The 23343-nt window shown below is 37.0% G+C and overlaps 1 protein-coding gene across 1 annotated transcript; it reads left to right on the forward strand.

Moving 5' to 3' along the window:
• The first annotated feature begins 6780 nt into the window (after window positions 1-6780).
• Window positions 6781-22116, forward strand: nup50 (nucleoporin 50). Its single transcript, XM_084113073.1, has 8 exons — window positions 6781-6964; window positions 7726-7804; window positions 8096-8179; window positions 8264-8456; window positions 15820-16362; window positions 17782-17863; window positions 17945-18063; window positions 21073-22116. The coding sequence occupies exons 2-8, from the start codon at window positions 7736-7738 to the stop codon at window positions 21270-21272; spliced, it is 1290 nt and encodes a 429-aa protein (XP_083969199.1). The 5' UTR covers window positions 6781-6964; window positions 7726-7735; the 3' UTR covers window positions 21273-22116.
• The last annotated feature ends 1227 nt before the right edge of the window (window positions 22117-23343 follow it).

The following is a 23343-nucleotide window of genomic DNA, read 5'->3' on the forward strand; positions in this document are numbered from 1 at the left end:
ACTGCCCAAGAGAGACTGGCATTCCAGCGGGGATGTTATCGCTTCGCCAGCAGGGCCTGGATGTGCAGCCTTTTGCCCTGTTCTTCTGGACTATGGCTAAAGGCCTTGAGTACGATGATGCGTCCCTCAAGGTTGCTTTTAACCTTTGCCTGGATGACCCCTTGCCACAGTGGGAGATTTTGGATTTTTGGAACTTCACCCACTTTCTGCATCACCGCAAGGACTGGCAGATACTGACACCACCAGAGTCAGCTCGCAGTGACCACACTGCCATCCCTCTTTCGTTTTTCGTCATATTCAAGATCTTTCTCTGACTCCAACTTTAAAGCGTAGACTGAGAAGGAGGAGGGCAGCCCAGACCACTGTCTCTGTGAGTCCACCGAGTCAGTTGCAGTCATAGTAAATGCAATCCCTGCAGAAGATTCCAAGTGCTTTCCAGTTGTCTCAGAGTCTGTCACGTCCATCCTAGTCACTCCCGAGTCTGTCAAGTCTAGTCACCCCAGGGCCATCCATGACAGTTCCAGCCACGCCAGATCCAGTCAAGTCTGTTCTAGTCAGCCGGGTGTCGGCTAAGACCATTCCTACAGTTTCTCAATCAGAGTCAATCTAAACCACTGCAGTCATCCCAGAGACTGCTGAATTTTCTGTAGTCATCCCTGAGTCTGTCAAGTCTGCTCCAGTACCTACAGAGTCTGTTTGCAATGACCAACCTGCTCGCCCACCTTCGAGTCAAGTTCCAGATCCTCTTCTGACTCCAAAGAAACGAAGGAAAATGAGCGACCAGGACGGCTGCATCAGTATCCGAGCCAGTCGAGCCCGCTCCTGCCAGTCCAGAGCCAGTCGAGCCCGCTCCTGCCAGTCCTGAGCCAGTCGAGCCCGCTCCTGCCAGTCCTGAGCCAGTTGAGCCCACTCCTGCCCCTCCAGAGCCAGTCGAGCCCGCCGCTCCTGCCAGTCCTGAGCCAGTCGAGCCCGCTCCTGCCAGTCCAGAGCCAGTCCAGCCCGCTCCTGCCAGTCCAGAGCCAGTCGAGCCCGCTCCTGCCAGTCCTGAGCCAGTCGAGCACAAAATGTCATGCCCTCAGAAGCAGAGGAAAAGGAGGCCCCATGTTGGCAAGTTAAAATCCCTTCTTTTAGAAGCCCCTAGACCATTGGCCCAGGAGGGCCCAGGTTCAGAGATTCCCAAGTCATTGGTCCAGGAGGACCTAAGTTATGAGGTTCCTAAACCATTGGCCCAGGTGGCCCAGGCCTGATTCAGATGGTCCAGACTCCAGCTGTCCCAGAGCCCGCTGCGGAGGAAGCTGTCCCAGAGATTTTGCTCTTGTGCTTTATAATCTAGTTTGAGTTCTCTTTTGTTTTAGAATTTAATTTTTAGTTATTTTCTTCAGTTCTTATTTTTCCTGTCAAGTGGAAGTCTTGGTTTTCTTTTGCAAATCCATTTTTTTATTTCTGGGATCTTATTTTTATTTATTTATTTATTTTTTACCTTTTTCATTAGTTTGCTTTAGTTATGTTTATTTCTCTACTTTTTGTTTCTCTAGTCATTGATCTTATCAGTTTAATTTTGTTTCTCTTTATTGTTGCTATATCTTGTCTGTCTTGTTTTAAGTCTTGTATGTTCTTCTGTGTGTCCCTTCCCTGTAGCCTATCCTGAGTTCCCTGGCCACTGACTCTTAACTGCCTGGCAGGCTGACTGGTGCAGCTATCTAAATCCTGTTTCAAGTCTCTGGTTCTGTGAGCCTCTACCTGGCAGCAAGACTGGTGCAACATCTAAGATCTACATCAAGCTACGAGTTCCTTGTGTTCCTGCTTGGTTTTTCCTTTGGATCTACCTCTATTGCACTCACGTCATCGCAATCTAGCTGACGGTCTCAGTGGTCAATCGTCCTGCCTGTCGTTGTGTCGTCTGCTCTGCCTTACTGTTTGAACTGTGGTCACGCTTCACTCTCCCTGCTGTCTCAAGTTTTCAGTCTTGTTAATAAAAACCCCTTGTCTGCTCATTTGCATCTGGATCCTATCTCTTGCAGAATTGTGATAAGAATACAAAAATAGGATACAGGAGAAAAAAGTTTAACACTTACTTTACCAATAAAAACAAAAAGATCTAGTCATTTTTGCTTACGGTTTAACTGAATCATTGAAGGTCATGAAGTAAGTACATTAAATGCATAAAAAATGATGTTTTATTTAACATATTAAGCTATTGGAAGTTTGCATAGTATTCTGATTCTGAATTTCACTGATTTTATTCATTTTGAGGAATATTGATTTTTTTTTTGTGCAAGTGAGATGAGTAAATGCACGCTATGGACCATCAATTTTACTTGATGCACACTCACATTTAGTCTAGAACTACAATAACTATCATGTTTACACACAACACCTCTGCACTTCGATTTGTCTCAACATGGGGACAAGAGAGCTGTCAGTCAATAAATGGGAAAACAAAGAAACTTGCGTTACTTATTTGAAAAAGTAACTCAGATATTTTGTTGTACATTTTATAAGTAATGCATTACTTTACTAGTTACTTGAAAAAATAATTGGATTATGTAACTCAAGTTACTTGGAATGAGTTACCCCCAACACTGCTAACTTACTCTAGTACTCAATTGAAATACGGTATTGTATTGTGTTGCTTGTACAATCAATATATATATATATATTCAAAAAGGATTATTCAATTCAATTTGATGGAATTTTACTATTAATTAAATTGCGTAAACCTAAGGTCTCATGGTAACATACAGGGCATCAGATTACTGTAAACACCACAGATATAAGAATTTCTTTATACGCAGATGATGTAATATTATACCTAACAGATTTGGCTCATTCCATACCTTCCCTAATAAAACTTCTTTCAACTTTTGGTAACTTCTCTGGCTATAAAGTCAATCAATCTAAATCTTGTATTCTTTTATTGAATAAGGATGATAGTCAACTATCAGCTCTTGCTCATTTTAAGGTAGTAGACTCCTTCACTTATTTAGGAATTAAAATCACAGCTAATATAGATAATATATCTTCGGTAAATTACCCACCCCTTTTCAATGACATCTCCAAATTGATAGACAGATGGAGAACTCTACCTATATCGTTAATTGGACGAATTAACGCAATAAAAATGACCGTATTACCAAAAATATTGTACCTCTTTCAAAATATTCCTCTGTGTCCTCCATCCTCCTTTTTTACGTCACTTCGGAAACTATTCACTGATTTCATCTGGAATAATAAACGAGCGCGTGTTCATCTGTCATTGCTATATTTACCATACAATAAAGGTGGTCTTCAATTTCCTAATTTACAGTGGTATTATTGGGCAGCACAATTGCGTTCTACTTTATACTATTTTTCTTCTGAAGCCCCCCCATCATGGCTGGACATTGAATCTTCCTTTATAAAGTCAAAATTACCACTTAATCTTTATCTTTATTCGACAAATATCAAAACTCTCAGAAAAGGCAAGGATATTATATCTTTAGAACCCTATTCTCATTAATACAATTAAAGTCTGGTGCGATGTGCATAAGTATGTAGGCCAGTCAAATACTTTATCATGTTTTACCCCAATATGGGGTAATGAGAGTTTCAAACCAGCTACGTCAGACCCAGGATTTAAGCTATGGTATGATAAAGGGCTGCAAAAAATTGAAGATTTTTATAAAGGAAATGACTTAATGTCTTTTGCGGAGATTGTAGCACAGTTTGATATTCCCAAAAAACATTTCTTTAAATTCCTTCAGTTTAGGAGCTATGTTAATTCCTACCAAGGTACAAAGTTTACAATACCCACTCAAACTTCTTTTGAGATTTTACTGTCAAAGTCTTCCCAATCTAAAGGTTTAATAGCGATGTTTTATACGTTTTTAGAGCCATACTCTAAAGAATCTTCAGAATCCAAATTGTTCTGATGGAGAGAAGAGTTAAAAATGAACATATCCTTAGATATATGGGAAAATATATGTATGAATGCTCAATCACAAACTATTAACAGTAATCTCAAATTAATACAGTACAACTGGATTATGAGAACGTATTTTACTCCAGTTAGGTTAAATAAAATTAATCAGAATTTTCCAGACACATGCATTAAATGCTCAACTGATAAAGGCACATTGTTGCACTGCATGTGGAATTGTCCTAAGGTGCAGGAGTTCTGGAAAGAGGTAATTTTACTCATTTCTCAGATGGTATCTGTCAATCTCCCAATGAGACCAGAAATTTTTATTTTGGGGATTTTTCCTGACGATTTGGTACATTGTAGAAGCACTCGTAGATTCATTGACGTGTATACTTCAAGCAAAGCGTTTAATAGCTATGTATTGGAAGAAAGTGGAAAAGCCACCTATTGTACAGTGGATCAATAATATGTCCTTTTGTTTGTCGATGGAAAAGATTACATACATTTTGAAAGGTAAATTGTCTTTTTTTAAGACTATTTGGAAACCTTTTATATCCTTTATTTCAAATTCTGATTTCAGTAATATAATGAATGAGGTAGAAAGAGATAAGATAACTTGATTCTCAATCTATTTTCACTTGCATGTTATTACTAGTAAATCATTAGTCATTTAATCGTTTACTATTTTTCCTAAATTGCCCCCCTCTCATATCATGATTTGCTTCTCTTGTATGCATGATTAATTCCAACTCTTCTTAATGTGTAGCTAATATCTTAATTGACCTGTGCCTGTTTTTATTTATTTATTTATTTTATACATTTATTTATTTTTAATTATTTTTCGTTTTCCTTTTTCTTGTTTTCCTCCCTTTTTAATTTATTAAATTTATATGATTATTATTTTTTATTTTATTTTTATTATTATTATGTAAAAGAGATCCAACTTTTTAATGTACGATATTGTTGTATTATACTGGCATAAGTTGTTGTGTCTCAATAAACAAAGTATTTAAAAAAATGCGTAAACTTTAAAAAGGCTTAAAATTGTTGCTTTGGATGAAAGCATCTGACTAATGAATAAACCTAAATGTCTTTGGCTATAATGACAGAAACTGTCAAGACATTCAAAGTTTCGTCAGTGCTTCACAATATAAAGTCAACCTTGAGTCAAAGGGTTTGTTAACACTATAAACATTCCTGTAGCTCAAAGCATGTCGCTAGCAATGCCAAGGTCACAGGCTCAATTCCAAGGAAATGCATGAAGGTTTTTACCTTGAATGCAAGGTAATGATAAAAGTGTCTGCCAAATGCATAAATGTAGGCTAAATTTGACAAACGCCTGAAAGGCATTCTAACGTTGTTTAATGAATTTTTCACTTTTAGTCATTTGAAATGATTGTAAACATGGCACAGTCAGTCTCGTATGATGGCTACAGTCACCTCGGCTTTATCCCATCCATCTGGTGAGGGCTCTCCTGTGGCCACCAGGACCTCTGGCATAGCCCATATCCTGCTTTCTGAAACACCTGCTTCTGAGTTGGCACAGAAGTGTGGGATCCTGAGAGATTGGAACACAGCCATCTGTTTCTCCATGCCACCGCGACCAGAAGTGCCTGTAATCTGCCTACAGAAGGAAACAAGGCTGAATAATATCCACATACACACACACGCGCGCGCGCAGGTTGACCCATGCTGTAGCACTACAAAGCCATCTCACACATAGATCAACTGTAGATGTTTGCTCAAGATAAACATCATCATGTAGAAAGTAGAAAGTACACAGTACCCAAATGCTCACATCCAGCAGTAGAAACCTTTCCATAGCCAGAGTGACTATTAAAATGAGTTTACTTGTAAAGACTAAGTCGTGTGAGAATGAAATACATTGAGAATTTGATTATAAAATAATGCTTTAGAGGAAATAAATTGGGTTTTATAACAGCAATAAGGTTGTGCTACTGTAAATATTGTTGTCCCTTACAGCACCTTTGAATATTTACATAATTTATTACTTAAATATAACGTTGAAACAAAATAATGTTATTTACGCTATATTACAGTTTTTTTCAACTGCTTACACAAAAAAAACCTTACTTGTCACACAATTTCTGAAACCTGACACTAAAACACCAGAACCACACACCAAATCTGCAAACCCATACTCTAATTCTAGGCCTTTGACTCAGTTTTCAATTTCATAAAACACTTTTTGCAAACCACAACACACAATTCTCTATGTAACACACACAAATCTAACAGGACATATCTTGATTTCCTTTTTCAAACACAACCTATCAAAATGCCACAGTAATTCATCAGTGCCTCACACACTCCTCACATGTGCAAACACTCACTGCTTACACCAACCAATCATGGCTTTAGAATATAAATAGGCCAAAGGTCAAGTTATAGATTTTTCAGACTGTGTAATACTGTATTCACAACCACAAATGCTTACAGTAAAAAAAAAAAGAGGTTTGGTTTCAATCTTGCTTTCCTGTTTGCCATGAATTTTTTCAACATCTCTCTGCCAATTACTTTAAATCTTGTACAGAAATGTACATAGGAGTTCATGAAAAAGGAGCTTTAGGTTTTGAGTAACTGTGTGTAGGCCTATATGATATATCCAAAACTATTATGTCAAAGGCATTTTGCATTTTGTGTGTGCAATTCTTGGATTTGTGTGTAAAGTTTTGGAAAAAAGAGGCAGAGTTTTGAAAATGTGTTTAAGCAGTTGAAAAAAAAACTGTAAGCTGCGTTCTCTTCAGCGTTCTCCAGACATGCCGCATTCATTGAGAGACTTCATTTCCCACAGACTCCTGCGGCCGTTCTTGCTCTTCGCACATGCGCAGTGTGAGGCGCGGGCGCCGCTTCTCTTTGCACATGCGCAGAATACTTCTCTGCGTGCACATGCGGAGTGTGAGATGCGTTTGTAAGATGGCGGTGTAAGCGCGCGGCCTGCTTCTGTATGCGCGAGATTGAGATTCCCGCGGTCATCATTCAAGCACAAGCAGTCGAAACTGTGTGTGTGTGGCGCGAACGGTTGGCGGGAAATTGTGTGAGGTATGTATATAACTTTATTAAATAGTGGTTTGTTTCACACTGATCCGTGATACTATTGATCTTTATTGAAGAGCCGGCCCGTCATTAGCACGTTTAAACCATCGTATTCACACAAACGCACCATATAAACAGATAATCTCGCTGCTAATATAGTATAATGCGATTTGAGTCCGAAATGAATCGATTAAAATCATGTTTGAGCTATTTAATATTCATCTGCCGGTAGTTGCTCAATCTGTCACGTCATTCAAATGAAATGCGCTTCAAAGTCGTAATTAATGACTCATGTTGTTAAAATCTTAGAGAATTTCAGCATTATTTCATTTGTATGGATATTATAATGTGATTCTGAATGTTGTCTCTTCTTTAGTGAGTCAAATGTGATGGTTTGGTTGACAGATACAATTTAACTAAGTAGGACTCCTTCCTGGTCATGAACCCGAGACCTCAACCGAACCTTGACCTCAACTGATCCACACCGTAGACCTAAACTAACCCTACACGTATTGTGTACTTAAGATCAGAGGACTAAACCAGGTGTCTACTAGGATCAGTTGATATTTTAATGTTGATCCAAAATCTCCTAACGTTACTGGTGTAACTTGCGTCACAAGCTTCCTTTACTTTGTAATCTAATCTGGCATTTCTCCATTTAGTTCCAGTTCTAAAGGGAATTCCAATAATCCCAACTCTGTTTCGTTTGATTTGTCTCTATCGTATTTCTTCCTGACTAAACGTCTGCCATGTATTTTATTTGACAGCTGAGCTGTGATGGCCAAGAGGATTGCAGAGAAAGAGTTGACAGACAGGAACTGGGACCAGGAAGATGAAGGAGAGGAGGTGTGCCACCTTTCACTATCTACACACACTTTCACTGTGAAACATCTTTACATTCCCAGTGGAAATGCTTTTATCCATAGTGTCTAAAAAGACACTTAACCACTAGCCTGTTCCGCTCTGTATCCATTTCTGCAAATCCCACAACTACTCAGATTTAATTTTACTTGTACATACTTTTATGAGAGATATTTTTATTTCAGATTCAAGCATGCCAAAAAAACTGTGTTTAAGCGGTTACGTGCTTCAGCCAAGAATAAGTGAACGTTTGAAAATATTGTCTTGTATCTTTAGGCAGGAATGTTTTCAGTTGCAACTGAAGATGTGATGAAGAATCGCTCCATCAAGAAAGCCAAGCGTCGTAATGTCGGCGCAGAGGTAACACTCGTCCTGTGTCCCGGCAGGCATCCGGTCATGTGTTTTGAGGGTGATTTATAGATGAGTTTTGTTGTTTTGTAACAGGGAGAGACTGGAGGGGCTTTCAAAGCTTTTAAGGGCTTCTCTCTGACATCGGCCGCAGGGACAGCGTCATTCTCTGGCTTTGGTAATGGCGCTGGTTTCAAACCTATGTCCAGCCTGACCAATGGCAGTGTGGCATCAGTGGCTCCATCTTTTGCCAGTTTTAACGTTCCCTCGTTTGCTAAAACTAACAGTGGTAAGTGTTATTTATTTTTTTCATTCATGAAAAAAAGTCAATTGTAGATGTAATCTAAACAATGATTAAGGTTTATATATAAATCTTATACAAGTTGTTTAGATGTGTAAATATAAAATATTATATACAAGAAATTAAATATACAATTAAAAGAGGGGTTTTTTTATGTATTGTGCAGCTTTTTAATGGGGTAACTATCTATGATAGATACGACAGAACAAGATAGGCTTTTAATAATCTTTTACTGCGCAAACTGCTTATGTGTGCATAATGTCAATTCATGTCCTCTCACACCAGTGTTGTGATCTAACAGACACCCGGCAGTGCTTGCCACATAATTTAGGCTGTTCACACTGCAAGCCTTAGTGCTCAATTCCAATTCATTTCTCAGATTTCGATTTTTGTATAGCTGTTCACATTGTTGTTTTAAACATGGCCAATATCAGATTCCAGTGCGAACAGATCATGGTACTGAACTGACCCTCATGCGCAAAAGAATGGTAAAAAGACGTCACACAGCAGGCTGCCATATGGAAGAAAACACGTAGGACATGAAATTATTGTGTGATATGCCGCAGAATCCAGGGAATTAATGCACATGCAATATTAAAAACAAAGACGAGAATGCGAAAAGAGTTTTTAAATATGATGATACAAGCCTCTCGTATCTTGTATGAGGCATCGCTTTAATACTTTTGCTCTGACACATCACTGTCCTTCACTGACTACCTTTCGCAACTGTCTTGATAACTGCAGGTATGCAAAATCTCGATATGACTGTTCAGATTGAGGTCGCAATATGTAACTGCACTCTGAACATAGCCTTAGAAACATCAATAAACTCCATCAAGAGTCATTTTATGCAAATCCACAATATAAAAAGATCTTTGTAAACCGATCAAGTATAATAATGGGAATATTGAATCTCGGAGAGTTTTCCCATGCTGACTGTCGTAACCGAAGTATGACTGACAGCCGCAGAGGAGAGAGAGTTTCAGTGAAACTTAAATTTAACGATGTAAATATTCATCTGTCCTTTGATACAGATGTCTCGATTCCGATTCGCAAGATCTCCATTTTCACTTCATCAAAATTTTACTGGCCCCACCACAAAAAAAGCAATAAAATAGTTATTGTTTTTGACCCATGTAACCTTGTATTGTAATAAGGTTATGACAACAAAATGTTAGATACCAGTGAAATAAAACAAAATGTTAGATTTAAGTGCTTTTCAGAATCTTCAGGAAGTTCTAACTGTAGTTTTCAGGTACAGAAATTAATCAAATGTTAAATAGATTTGAATAGTAGCGGTCGAACGAAATCTCTGTTAAACAAAGCAAGTAAACGGTATGCGAAAAAGTATAGCGTTTGCTTTTATTTTATTATTATTAATAGGAACTCAGTACTTTCTGATTTCAAGTCAACATTCAGCAAATTAGTGTGAAAAATCGGTAAAAATCGAATATTCGTTTATTGAAATGACGTTAAACGAGAAAGACGTTATTTTTTAAGTAGAAATTGTTTTTGAAGTTAAGTTTAAGTTTTTGTCACCATTTCTGAACAAGCTTACGATTAGGCAAAATACACAACAAAGCTTGCTATATATCTTAAGGTTTTCTTTTAGTTGAAAACATTAAACAATGTGTGTAAACAAAAAAATATAAAGAACAAAATCATTTAAGCTCAAGCAGCGCTAACGTAAAAAAAACGCTAATAAAGCAGACTGTGCCAATTATCGTACAGAATGTACACTCAAGTCAGCATATGGTTATAGTTAGACATGTGCCGGTATTCGTTAATGCGATAAATCGCGGTAATGAATATGCACGATATTGTTATCGCGGGCACTTCAAAATACTGTGAAAAATAATAGATCAGAATTTATATTTTTAGAACGCGCATTAGCTTATTTTCAATCAACCACTTAAACAAACACTGCGTAAATGCTGCGCGAAACACGTGCGCACTCTGATGTAAACAATCCCCACATGTAGAAGCACTAACTGTGTGCATGCGGCGCAGTGCGCACTCTAGTAATGAATCCTCACATGGAGAAGAAGCATGGCGGAAGGAGGAACGCTGCCGACGATTTATCCCCCTTCTAAAAGCAAGGCTGCCAACTCTACGCATTCAGCATGAGACTCTACACTTTTCACACGCTCTCGCGCCACACATCCATTTTCTCACGCAGAGAAAAATCACGGAGCAAAGAGGACACTGACACCGACAGACTAGACAGAGCAGGTTACTTTTGATATGAAATATGAATTCTCAGCTCTCATGTTCTGTCCATTTTATTACGAAATTCAGACAATAAATACCGTTTTGGTGCTTGTAAATGTGACGTGAACGATCGCTGTAGCGCCTCAAGTTCAAGTAAACCGATCATCTGTTACTTTTTATTTAAAGATAAATGGTAAATGGTAAATGGACTGCATTTATATAGTGCTTTCACAGACCTATGGCCACCAAAGCACTTTACATTGCCTCACATTCACCCATTCACTCACTCATTCATACACCGTATGTGATACAGTACAACTTACCGAAAGGTATATATGCCTCATACATAATATCGATCAATCAGTGTTTTTCAACCATGGAAAGAGGCAAAAAAAAACTGCAGGTGAACAATTGTCACAGAACGTTACATTTACCTCAGGAAAGCCATTTAATGACTAACACGTTAGTTGACTAGAAAACATAGCTATAGAGAGGAGTATTTTGCTAAATATGTGCACTATATTACATTTGTATTATATTTTTACTTGTCATAATTGTTATTATAATGAAAACCAAATTATATTTAATTTAATTTGTTAATTTTTAACCTTTAATAATACCAGCTGACAGGGCTCTCTGTATGTTTACAGCATTATGTGAGATATATTTTTTTCTTGAGAAAAATTAGCTATCTACTGTAGCCTACCTAATATTTATCCAAAGAGTCAATATTGAATCAAGATTCGTGAAAATTGTGTAAAATTCTGTTTAGTTACCAAATCCATCCGTTTCTCTTGAGCAATTAAAATATCGTGATAATACCGTATACCGTGATAAAAGCTCAATCAATTAATCGCAGCATGAAAATTTGATACCGGCACATGCCTAGTTATAGTGTTTATATTGTTTCACGTTCATGTTGAGAAAAACAATAATATCCACATGCTCAAGTGAGAATGTGCTGCGCTGACAGAAGTTGCAGAGACGCAGTGTGCTAAGCGAAGTTTCTAACAGCACTTTGCATTTTCCGTTCTCCTTTCTCCCTCAACGAAACTTAAAGTATAAGTCTCAAAATAATTTTGCTATCTGATAAGGTAATGTATCATCTCGGCTAACTTGGGTTACAGCTGCGCTTGCCTGCAGTCGTGAATGCAGTGGTGGACAGCTGTCTTTCTTCAGTCGACGGGTGTTTGGATTTCTTGTGATTTCTCATTGTGGTGATGATATAAGTCATATTCATTAATTTGATCAAAAGTAATTCCATTTTGTAAGATCATTTTCATCAAAGTAATTCCAAACTTCACGAGGCAGACGCCAACATTATGTGATCAAATACAATCAACTTGTTAACACGCTCCACAGTGCCACCACATTTAATTATAACTGCGAGTTTTAACTGCTTGGGAGTTATCATGGATTAATTTACGCCCATCAAAGCAACGTAGTAAAATTCTAATCGTATTTTATTTTTAGAATATTAATTACAGATTGAATATTCGTGCACACTCCTAGTTAAATGCAAATGTAGATTTATTATTAATTGATTGGTTTTTTTAATGTTATTTGGACGTATAGCACATATGCTGTGCTACTATTTGTCTTGAAGCCAAAGATAAAGCGAAAGAGTTGTGCGCTGACTACTGCTCTTTCCACCTTCATAAATAATCCAGTTGTTTGTGGCTCACTATGGATATGGTCTCAATTCATTGTCTATTTTGGGCAGCAGTATTCTCAGATCTCCACAGCTTTTGCATTTGTGCTTTATTCAGTTGGCAATCACAGAGACTGTTTACCTCATCAACCACAAACTGGTATTTTTAGTGTTGTGGCACCAACCCGGTCTGACATGATGCCCAGCAGTGAACACTTTGAGAATTAGCTTCCATTACACTCATGAGTTTGAACTGTCACACAACCAATGAGATTCATTAGTGCACCACAAGTTTTGACAAGACATTTTTATGTTATTAATTGCCTAGTTATGCATATTTGTTCTCTAAAGAAATTGTTTCTGACTGATAGGACATGTATTTCTATGTCAAAACAATTAAGTCATCAAAAAAGATTTAAATGTCATCCAATATGTTTTCAGGTAACTTTATAAATGAATATTGCCATCAGAATTTTAAACTTTTGATTTTACATTGATTTTTGAAGGGGTAAATTATAAAGAATAATTTGGGCATTGAAACAAAATTCAACATTCTGGTTCTGATTCAATATGTAATACATGGGTTGGCAATATATAATTGTTAACTCAGGCCAGAGTAATAATAATATTTAATTTAATATGGTTTATGTTCAATTGTTCAATCACCAAAAAACAACATAAGGTGAAGTGTTTAGATTTCCCAAAGCTTTATGTATTTTCTCAATCTACTTTTGAGATATTATTCCTATCTTGATCCAATACCATTTTGTATTTCTTAAACATTTTGATACCTGGCTAGTAGAGGTCTAACGATATTCAAACTGAACTGGAAATACTCTCATGGCGTACCGAACGCGCCCCGCCCAGCTCTAGCCCATTGTTGAGGTTTACCGTATGTCACAAAACTAGTTTTTCTTCCTTGACATTTGATGAAATCGTAATTAGGGGTGTAACGGTACACGTATTCTCTTCCTAATAAACGTGAGTGAACATCTGAAGGTATGTTCAAAGATACAGTACAACTTAATGAAACATATTATATCTCATGTAATCGCTCAGTGTTTTAACTGAGGAAAGACATCAGTAAAACAGCTTTAAAACAATATCCTACGTAGCATTACATTTACCTCAGGAAGACCATTCAGTGTCCACAGCTTGTTAGTCAGCTAGAGAAATTAACTCTTCACTAAATATATGCACTATATTAGCCTATATATTTTCATTTTATTTTACTTAACCTGTTAGTGATTTCTTGATTATTTAATGTCTTTAAAATATCTGTCTTGAAAATGACTATTTCAACAACGAATTGGAGTAAAAACATAATTAAATGTAGAAGTTAATGCAAAAACTTCCTTATGTGCAGTTTGCATACAGTGTTATTTGAGTGTTCCAACTTAATTTAGGCAAATAGTCTGGGCTCTGTTGTTAACCTTTAATATTACTAGTGCAAAATACCCGTGCAAAATCAGTTTTTGTGTGTGTTTTTAGTAATTGTTGGTTTGGTGCCCGTGAAAGAGACTGTGAACGCAGTTTTTTGGTGTGTTTGAGTGCACATTGTTACAATTACACAGCAAAAGTTCAGTGACATTTCTATTTGTGCATGGTAGAAAGCACACAGTGAACTCAGAGAAAACGCTATGCTTGAGCAAACAGTTTGTGAATGGGCTACTACAAATGATGCCCGTGAAAGAGACTGTGAACGCATTGAATAGGATATGTTTAGTTGGTGAATAGCATAGGCTAGTATTACACAGTAGCGATAACATTAAGCGCACCAGAATGAAACATAATATTCAGAAGTAAACAGCATAGCTGACATATAGATTCAGTTTACATCCACAAATGAATAAGCGTGTCGATTCAGGGAGCAGTGCAAAGTGCCCGTGCAAAATCAGTTTTCGTGTGTTTTTAGTAATTGTTGGTTTCTTGGTAAAGAAAACACATTTTTACTCAAATTAATCAAAATGGATTTATCACGTTTTGGAACCAAACTATAATATCCAGAAGTAAACAGTGTAGCTGACTGATTGTCAGAATGTTTATTTTTAAACCACAACCTTCTTGGGGCTTCTTTGAATGATGCAACTCTCTAATGTCAGAATGTTTATTTTTAAACCACAACCTTTTAAAAATGATATATTTAACGATATCTTTAGCATTTCTCATCCAAACAACGTGCACTGCACTTACTCTGTACTTACACTTACTCGTTCCCGTGGCAAGACACCTGTCAAATTTCAAATCCATCGGACTAACGGTTCGAGAGATGTGGTTAACAGACATACACACACACACAGACACACACACAGACAGACAGACGTTTCTGTAATTTATAGATAGATAGTAGCTAATGTGCAAGTAAGGGCTCCCTATATAGTTTACAGCATTAGCAGAGATTTTTTTTTATCCTTAAACTTTTATTTTTACCTGAATTAATTAAAAAACAGACACAATTTTAGTAAACCACTGTTTAAAGGGGTGGTTGAATATGATTTCATTTTTCTAACTTTAGTTAATGTGTAATGTTGCTGTTTGAGCATAAACAACATCTGCAAAGTTATGACGCTCAAAATTCAAAGCAAAGGGAAATATTTTATTTTAAAGAAATCACTTTTTAAGGACTACAACAAACAGCTGGTAGAGACTACACGACATTCCTCCCGGGTTAGTGACATCATGAACCCTAAAATTTACATAAACCAGAACACGATTTATAGATTATCAAGACAGAATATGCTAATTAATGACTAGAAGATAACTACACATAAGCTACATAAATTCGTCAAATAACCATTCAGAAATGTTGTCTACATGTTGTCACTTCTTCTTTTGAGTCTCTCCATCATTGTCTGACTCCGGTTTGAACATAAAAGGCTAAAAGTTTTTGAAATTTTCAGTGCATGTCTGTGTGAGGTAAAAGGACACAAGCTGTTGAAACTCCGCCCTCTGTGTCGGGAGCAGCAGCTCATTTGCATTTAAAAGGACAGACAAAAACTGTGTTTTTGCTCACCTTCAAAAAGCGACAATTTTAACATGCTATATAAAAATATCTGTGGGGTATTTTGAGCTAAAACTTCACATACACACTCTGGGGACATCAAAGACTTATTTTACATCTTTCGAAAAGCGCATTATACCACCCCTTTAATATAAAAAAGCCATTTTTTATATATAAAAAAAAAATAATTATATATTATATATATTATAAATAATCCCCCATGATTATACCCCCCCATCCATAAGTTACACCATTACTGGTGACACAGGAATGTAACCCCCCAGTTAACATTTATAAGAGAATCATAATTTTCTCCATTTTGTCCCACTACCTTTTAGTGTTCTTATATAGGCCATGACGTAGCGTTGAATTGGCCGGCCAACACACTGTAAAGTCAGAGAGGGAGGATGGGCGGCAGTCGTCACACTGTTAGAAATGCTGCCTCTTCAGAGCTCTTAGTCACCCAGCGTCTCTCTCTTCATCCTCAGGTCCCTTAACCTTCAACAGCTCCACCCCCTCCAAGCCCACGGATGATGTCACCTCCAACGGCTCCGCCCCCAGCAGTAAAGAGTACAACCGTCAGCTCACCGCGCTCAACTGCTCCGTGCGCGACTGGATCACCAAACACGTCAACGACAACCCCCTGTGTGACCTCAACCCCATCTTCCGGGACTACGAGCGACACCTGGCCAGCATCGAGAGGAAATACGGCACGTCAGACAGTGGGGCGGAGAAGCGTCTTGTGTCGAGCGGAGCAGGAACCACCGTCTCCAGTCCTGCTGTCAGTGGAGCAGCACCGCAGCTCTTCTCCTTTAAAGACAAGGATGATGACAAACCAGCAGCTGTGGTGGCTCCGGGCGTCTCTTTTAATTTCGGCCAGAAGGTGGACAGCTCTGTGCTCGGTGCGCTGACGTCCAGTGGAGCACCGTCTTTCTCCTTCTCCACCTCCTCCTCCTCAGGCGTGTCGGTGTTTGGATCAGCGGTCAGTAGTGTCAGTCCTGCGGTGTCAGCCAGCAACAGCCAGACTGCAGGTGTGTGTGTTCACTAATACAGCAAGCGCACTGATTCATAGGTTTTTGCTGTAAGGTCGTAAGTGGTGTTTAGTTTATTTCATGGCATCTTTCTTTTTCATTTCAGTCTAGTGGAATATAGGGTTTATTAGGCTATTTTTCTTGATATATTAGCTGTTTGAGCTATAGGGAAATTGTGTAATGGTACATTTCAGTTGAAATGTGGGAGAAAATGATTTATTCTTTCTGTAGAGATTCTGTAGAAAAGGACCATGTTTAAAGGAATAGTTTACTTAAAAATGAAAATGTTGTCATTTACTCAAGTTGTTTCAAACCTGTATTAATTTCTTTCTTCTGCTGAACACAAAGGATGATATATTGAAGAATGTCATCAACCAAACAGTTGTTGACCCCACTGACTTCCATAGTATTTTTATTTATTTTTCCCTACTATGGAAGTAAATGGCTACCATCAACTGTCTGGTTTACTGACATTCTTCAAAATATCATCCTTTGTGTTCAGCAGAAGAAAGAAATTAATACAGGTTTGAAACAACTTGAGTAAATGACAAAATTTAAATTAAGTGAACTATTCCTTTAACATACCCGAGTTATGCATCTCTATAATCACAGAACATCATTCATCTGCTTACAGAAAAGGGCGAAATAATGTTTATACAATAATTCAAGATGCACCTAACAACTATTTTGATAGTAGTTTATCAGATTTAAAAAAATCTGTATTTTTAGATTTGGGATAAAATAGTTTTAAATAAATATTAGAAAAACTCATCTTTAAAAACTTCCCCAATTTTGCACAGTATTTTTCTTTTCAAATATATGCAAATTGAAGGCTGTAAAAAATGTAAAAGCATGAATGTATGCTGTTCTGTGCGCATATATATATATATTTATTTTTTATTTATTTTTACATGTTGCATTTTATAATATTAGTAATGAAGTCAACACCATTATTCAATGTCCTGCAGAAACTATCGATGTACATAAATAATAGTCTAAAAAGGTCATAAAACACAGTTTCAACATGGCTGTAACGCAATAGTCACTCATTTTTCTCTTTGGACAAACCGTTATGTGGAATGGAGGTGTATGTTTTCAATATCCACTGGCTAAATCTTGTTCCTCAGGGAAGAACACGCGTTCAAGATACATGTGACTGACTGATGAAGGGTGTAATTGTTACTGAAATTATCTGGACAATTTTCATTTTTGATTTTTATCAGTTAGAACTTGCAGATGACATGATTGTGCTCTCACAGAACACGCTTATAACAAGAATATTTATGATTATTGCGCAAATGCTGATAATGAATATAAAATCAGCAGAAGTCAGACTCGCATTTTGAGTATCAGTCAGCACATTTCAGTAAAATGCTGCAACATGATTTTTCATGTGAAGTTCCTGTGCTTCTGTTTTAGATGAAAATGGGGAAGAATCAGAGGAGCCGCCTGTTCCTGTGGTGAAAGAGATCAAGGAGAAAGATGCCTTCTACTCCAAAAAGTACACATCACGTACCCGTCACTCTTTAAACAACACCCGTGTCTCTCGTATATGTTATGTTTCAAAATGATCTTTCCGCAGGTGTAAGCTGTTTTATAAGAAGGACGGAGAGTTTAAGGAGAAGGGGGTCGGGACGCTGCATCTGAAGATGGTGGCTGAGAGCAAACTTCAGTTGTTAGTGCGCGCTGATACAAACCTGGGTAAGTCATCATGCATACATCAGTCAACTAAAGCAAGATACTTGACATTGTCTGTAAAGAACCTTTTTTAGGCTGATTATATTGATGACAATAGTCAGGCTCTTTTAATTGTGAGATGTAAATTGTGTGATTTAAAAAGTCACAATTACAAGAAATAATCAGTTACCACTTTCTCAATGGCGCCTTTTTTCATATTAAGTGTGAAATAAAATTGCAGTTATTAGATGAAAGGTACATGGTGTGTTTGTTGGCCATGATTAGAGAAGATCTGGATCCCCCTGCAGGATATTTCATGAAATGCAGTCATCTAGCTTGTAGTTTAAAGTGGTAGTTCACCCAAAAATGAAAATTCTGTCATTAATTACTCGCCCTCATGTCGTTCCAAACTAGGGATGTAACAGTATGAAAATTTCACGATTATAGTGACCAAAATTATCACGATTATCAATATTATCACGGTTTTGTTAAAATGAAATGAAAATGTTCAGAAAGAACAGATACGCACACTGAAAACATTTCAACAAGTTTTATATTTGGAAATCAACAAATAAAATTAGCAGCTCTATGCACTTTTTTTAAGCATACACATTCAATTATATGACCGTCGTCAATAGTAACACATTATAATAGCGCATATCTCTTCTATCACCGCAGACGCGCTCTCTCGTTTTATTAAAATGCTATTATAAATGAGGTTAGTGGATAATTCAGCAGCAAATGTTATTATAGTAAAAAAAACAAAAAACATTTAGTTTGGAAAAAATAAAAGGTAAAATGTTCCACATTGCTATTTGTATTGTTATAAAATACATTGATGAAAAACAAATAAATGTATTTACATATACTATAAAATGAAAGACATTTATTTTGAATGTATAGTGCAGCTTTTTCATGAGGCAACAATATTTGATAGGTAGGACAGAACAAGACCATTAATAATCTTAATCTTTCATTGGGCAAAAGTATTGTAGGCCTAATATGAAAGGCTTCAATATAGAGCGCATCCTGTGCACAGAATGAAGCGCTTGAAGCAACATGGAGTGATTACACGCAGCGCTTCGCATTGAAAAGTGCAGAAAACAAGGGGAAGAGAATAGATATTGCTGATTAGTGTGTCATATCTATGCAACAGTTTATTGAGCTTTTTCTTTTAACAGTTGTACATTTCAGTTACTGTGCGGGTGAAGAACAATTCATAGTGCGCTCTATACTCCAGTGTGATCTAACAGACACCCGCGAGAAAGACTCATGATTTATAAACAGAAATTACCTCCAGCGAGATAAAGCACTTTTATGAAAAACCATAGACCTTTTTCTACAAATAAAGTATAATAATGGGAACATTGATCTGGAGTGAGATTCCTCGTTATTATTATCGTAACCGAACGCGACGTGCTGTTTGAATGCTGAATGGACGGAGAATGACTGAGGACTGAGGAGAGATGAGTTTCCATTAACTTTAACGACGAAAATATTCATTTGTACCTCACATTAAGCTATCGAATGGCTCCAGAAGTCTTGAATATAGTGCACGAAAACTTTATGGTGCTTTACAATATTTTTTTATATTTTTAGTGGGGCTTAATGATAACAGAGACTAGTATGTACAATACTGGACGTCACAGAGAAGCTGCAGCCGCGGCGGGGAGGATTATGGGTGATGAATCTCCCAAGCGCTGTCACTGCTTTCCTCCATGTCTTCTCGTACAAAAAAACAACGTTGCGCTGCGGCTGCGTCCAGACTGATGCTGGACAGGATTTACTGCGAGTTTTCAAAATCACCATAATCAAACATGGTTTTTGTGAGAATTAAATTTTAAACGATAATCCTAACCATCAGGACATTTTATCGTGGTTTATCGTGAAACCGTTAATCGTCCCATCCATAGACTTTCGTTCATCTTCAGAACACAAATGAAGATCTTTTTGATGAAATCTGAGAGCTTTCTGTCCCTCCATTGACAGCTACACAACTGACACTTTGACGCTTCAAAAAGTTCATAAAGAGATCATAAAACTAATCCATATGAATTGAGTGGTTTAGTCCAAATCTTCTGAAGAGACTCGATCGCTTTATGATGAACAGATTGAATTGAGGCTCTTATTCTCATATAAACATTGATTTGTTTTATGATCTCTTTATGAACTTTTTGAAGCGTCAAAGTGTCAGTTGTGTAGCTGTCAACAGAGGGACAGGAAGCTCTCAGATTTCATCAAAAAGTCTTACGGGTTTTGAACAAACATGAGGGTTAGTAATTACAGAATTTTCATTTCTGGGTATTATTATTATTATTATTATTATTATTAAGACCTTATTATATTATTAGTCATAGCCAGGAGGGCTGCAGATGATATTGGTCAACACAGTTGTCAAGTCTGAAATATACCCAGATTTTGTGTTAAATAAATGTATTAAATAATTGGTATTGTTTTTATGCACACTGATTTCTAAAAGATCATGAAACATTACAGACTGTAGTAATGGCTGCTGAAAATCCAGCTTTGCCATCACAGTAATAAATTATATTTTAAAATACATTCAAACAGTTTTTTTTGTTTGTTTTTGTATTTTTGATCAGATAAAAGCAGCCTTGGTGAGCAATGCAGAAGAGACATGCATTACAAATCTTAATCCAAGCTTAAACCAGTACTGTAAAAATTACACTACTGGTCAAAAGTTTGGATTTTGTATATATATTTATATTATCATATTTCACTAATTAGTAAATATATAGGTAAAATTGCTTCTTTTTTTTTATTACGAGCACAAATACAATAGAACAAACATACAAATAAAATAAACAACGTTTTTCAGGCAAGTATACCAGTAAAAAAATCAGGCAAGTGACAGTTGCGTCAACTTTCCCGAGTGACGTTTACGATTGACGCAGTCCTTATTGTCGAGCCCTGCCTCCAAATTCATCTAAAACATTTTAAGAGATATGCATCATAACTAAATCTTTCTGGCTATTTGATGTGTGCTTTACTGGCTCTTCTGGTTCTTCATAGGGAACATCTTGCTGAACATCATGGTGCCCTCTTCCATGCCCTGCTCACGAACTGGCAAAAACAACGTGATGGTGGTGTGTGTGCCAAACCCTCCCGTGGACGACAAGAACCCCAGCACACCCGTCCCGCTGCTCGTGCGTGTGAAAACGGCAGAGGATGCAGACGAACTGCATGGGATCCTGCAGGAAAAGAAAGCCTAACGCATCATCCACCCTCGTTCTTACGTGTTTGACTGAACGTGGCTCTCGCACGACCCACACATTACTCTGTCCGTCTGATCTAGAACTGTTCTTTTGCGTCCCGTTAATCGTCTAGAAGAGTGATGGAAACCAATGGGTTCTTCTACTGTGAAATCACTCGTGGTCCTACTGTAAACGCTGCTCATCGTATCAGAGAGGCCACATGTTATAGCAAAGACAAAGAGAGTCTGGATTCATCGACATTCCTTTGAGTTTTAATTTAGCTGCTATTTAAGGAATTCTTCGAGGTTTAGACAGAGCCGACTGTTTTACGTGGATTGATTTGATTTGTTTTTAATTGGGAATCATTTTTCAGAGGCAAGTACGTGTAAGATCTTTTCTGTACGGTTTTCCAATGCTTGCTGGAAGAGTAATTAGAGGTCAGTATTACATTTGAAATGTTTTTTTGTTTGTTTTTTAAGAACAATATATGCATCAGATTTCCACTGCTCTAATCAAAAATAATCCCCCACAGTTCTTCATAGGAGGAAGTGATCAGATATAACTGGTGATTTATTATTATTTTTTTTATATGGCTCATTTTCTCGCAGTACTTGCTGTGATGGTATTTATTTTGGTTGAGGGCATGTGTGGATGTATGTAAACCACAGAACTGCTGAGGTTGAGAATGAATGCTGGCTTTATGGCAATCTGTCCTGAAGATGACCTCTGGAAGTTTTTTTTTTTTCCTGTAAGTGGCCTTTTTTACTGCCTTACACAATGAGGTATGTGTTTAAAGTGTTGAGCAGCACTCGATCTACCTTACATTCATTTACTGGTGAATAAATCAACTGAACCTGACAAATGACTCGTTTCATTTCCAGCAATCATGGCAATAGCAATGGTTCTTTGGCACAAATGAATACTGACCTTGAACCAAATCGAACAATTAAAGGGATAGTTCACCCTCATGTTGTTCCAAACCTGTATGAGTTTCTTTCTTCTGTTGAACAAAAAAAGATATATTGAAGAATGTTGGTAGCCAAACATTAGGGAATAGTAGGGCGAAAATACTATGGAAGTCGATGGTTACATTCAAATGTTTGATTACATTTAATGTAAAGCGTGATAAGATTTGCGCAAACCATTCCCATCGTGACGCTGATGATAAAATGTGCTACTTATTTGAAATCTATTGAGAATTTGCTGCTTTAAAACACAATGGAGAATGTCAAACATAATCTAAAACAGCCACATAAACCAAAAAAGACTAATGAAAAGAGGAGAAAACATCATCCTGCACCAACATACATTAGAAAGCTTTTTATACTTAAGACCACCTTTACTAGTTTATCAAATTCTATTGTTTGTATTGTGGTAAATTGACTAACTTGTAGAATTTATAATAGATTAGCCTATTTGTTAATGGATTAGATTTTTCAATTTAGATTAATATTACAACTGTGGCATGTTGTGTATATATAGTTTCTGAATGTGAAGGTAGCTATTTTTCATTACAACTGAAAAAAGGAAGAAAAAAAGTTAACATTGGCTGTAGCATGGTAATGCGGAGCCATCAATGGTCTTACCTGTAATTATGTCCTTACTGTAACAAATGCAGCCTTATTGTTAAACGATTACAAGACCTATGTCACTTTTTAGGCCAAGTACAAGTTCGAATCAAGAGGACCTTCTTAGAGTATTGACTAAACAATGGGTTTTCCCTGATATGTGTTCTGCTTATAATGACAGATATTAGGAAAAACCTGGCTTTCAGATATTCCAAGAGATGAAATTTACATTTTCAATATAAGAAAATGTTAAAGTTAGTTTGACCCCATGGCACTTTGATTTAAAAAAGTTTTAAGGTGCTTGAATAAAATAAAATATATTAGGATCCTATGTAAACCAGTAAATGCTAACTAGGCTATTACTTTATTGCAGTTATGTTATCAATGCATGTGCAATTTGCAAAAAATAAACAAAAAAATAAATGAATCTCATGAGGGAGCATGTCCCGGGACCCCGCTAAACGGCTCACACTTCAGTGTTCAAACCAAAACTTCACCCTTGCCGACAGAATATCTTTTAT

The sequence above is a fragment of the Abramis brama genome (assembly GCF_963993115.1).
Source record: "Abramis brama genome assembly, chromosome: 4".
Classification (NCBI taxonomy): Eukaryota; Metazoa; Chordata; class Actinopteri; order Cypriniformes; family Leuciscidae; genus Abramis; species Abramis brama.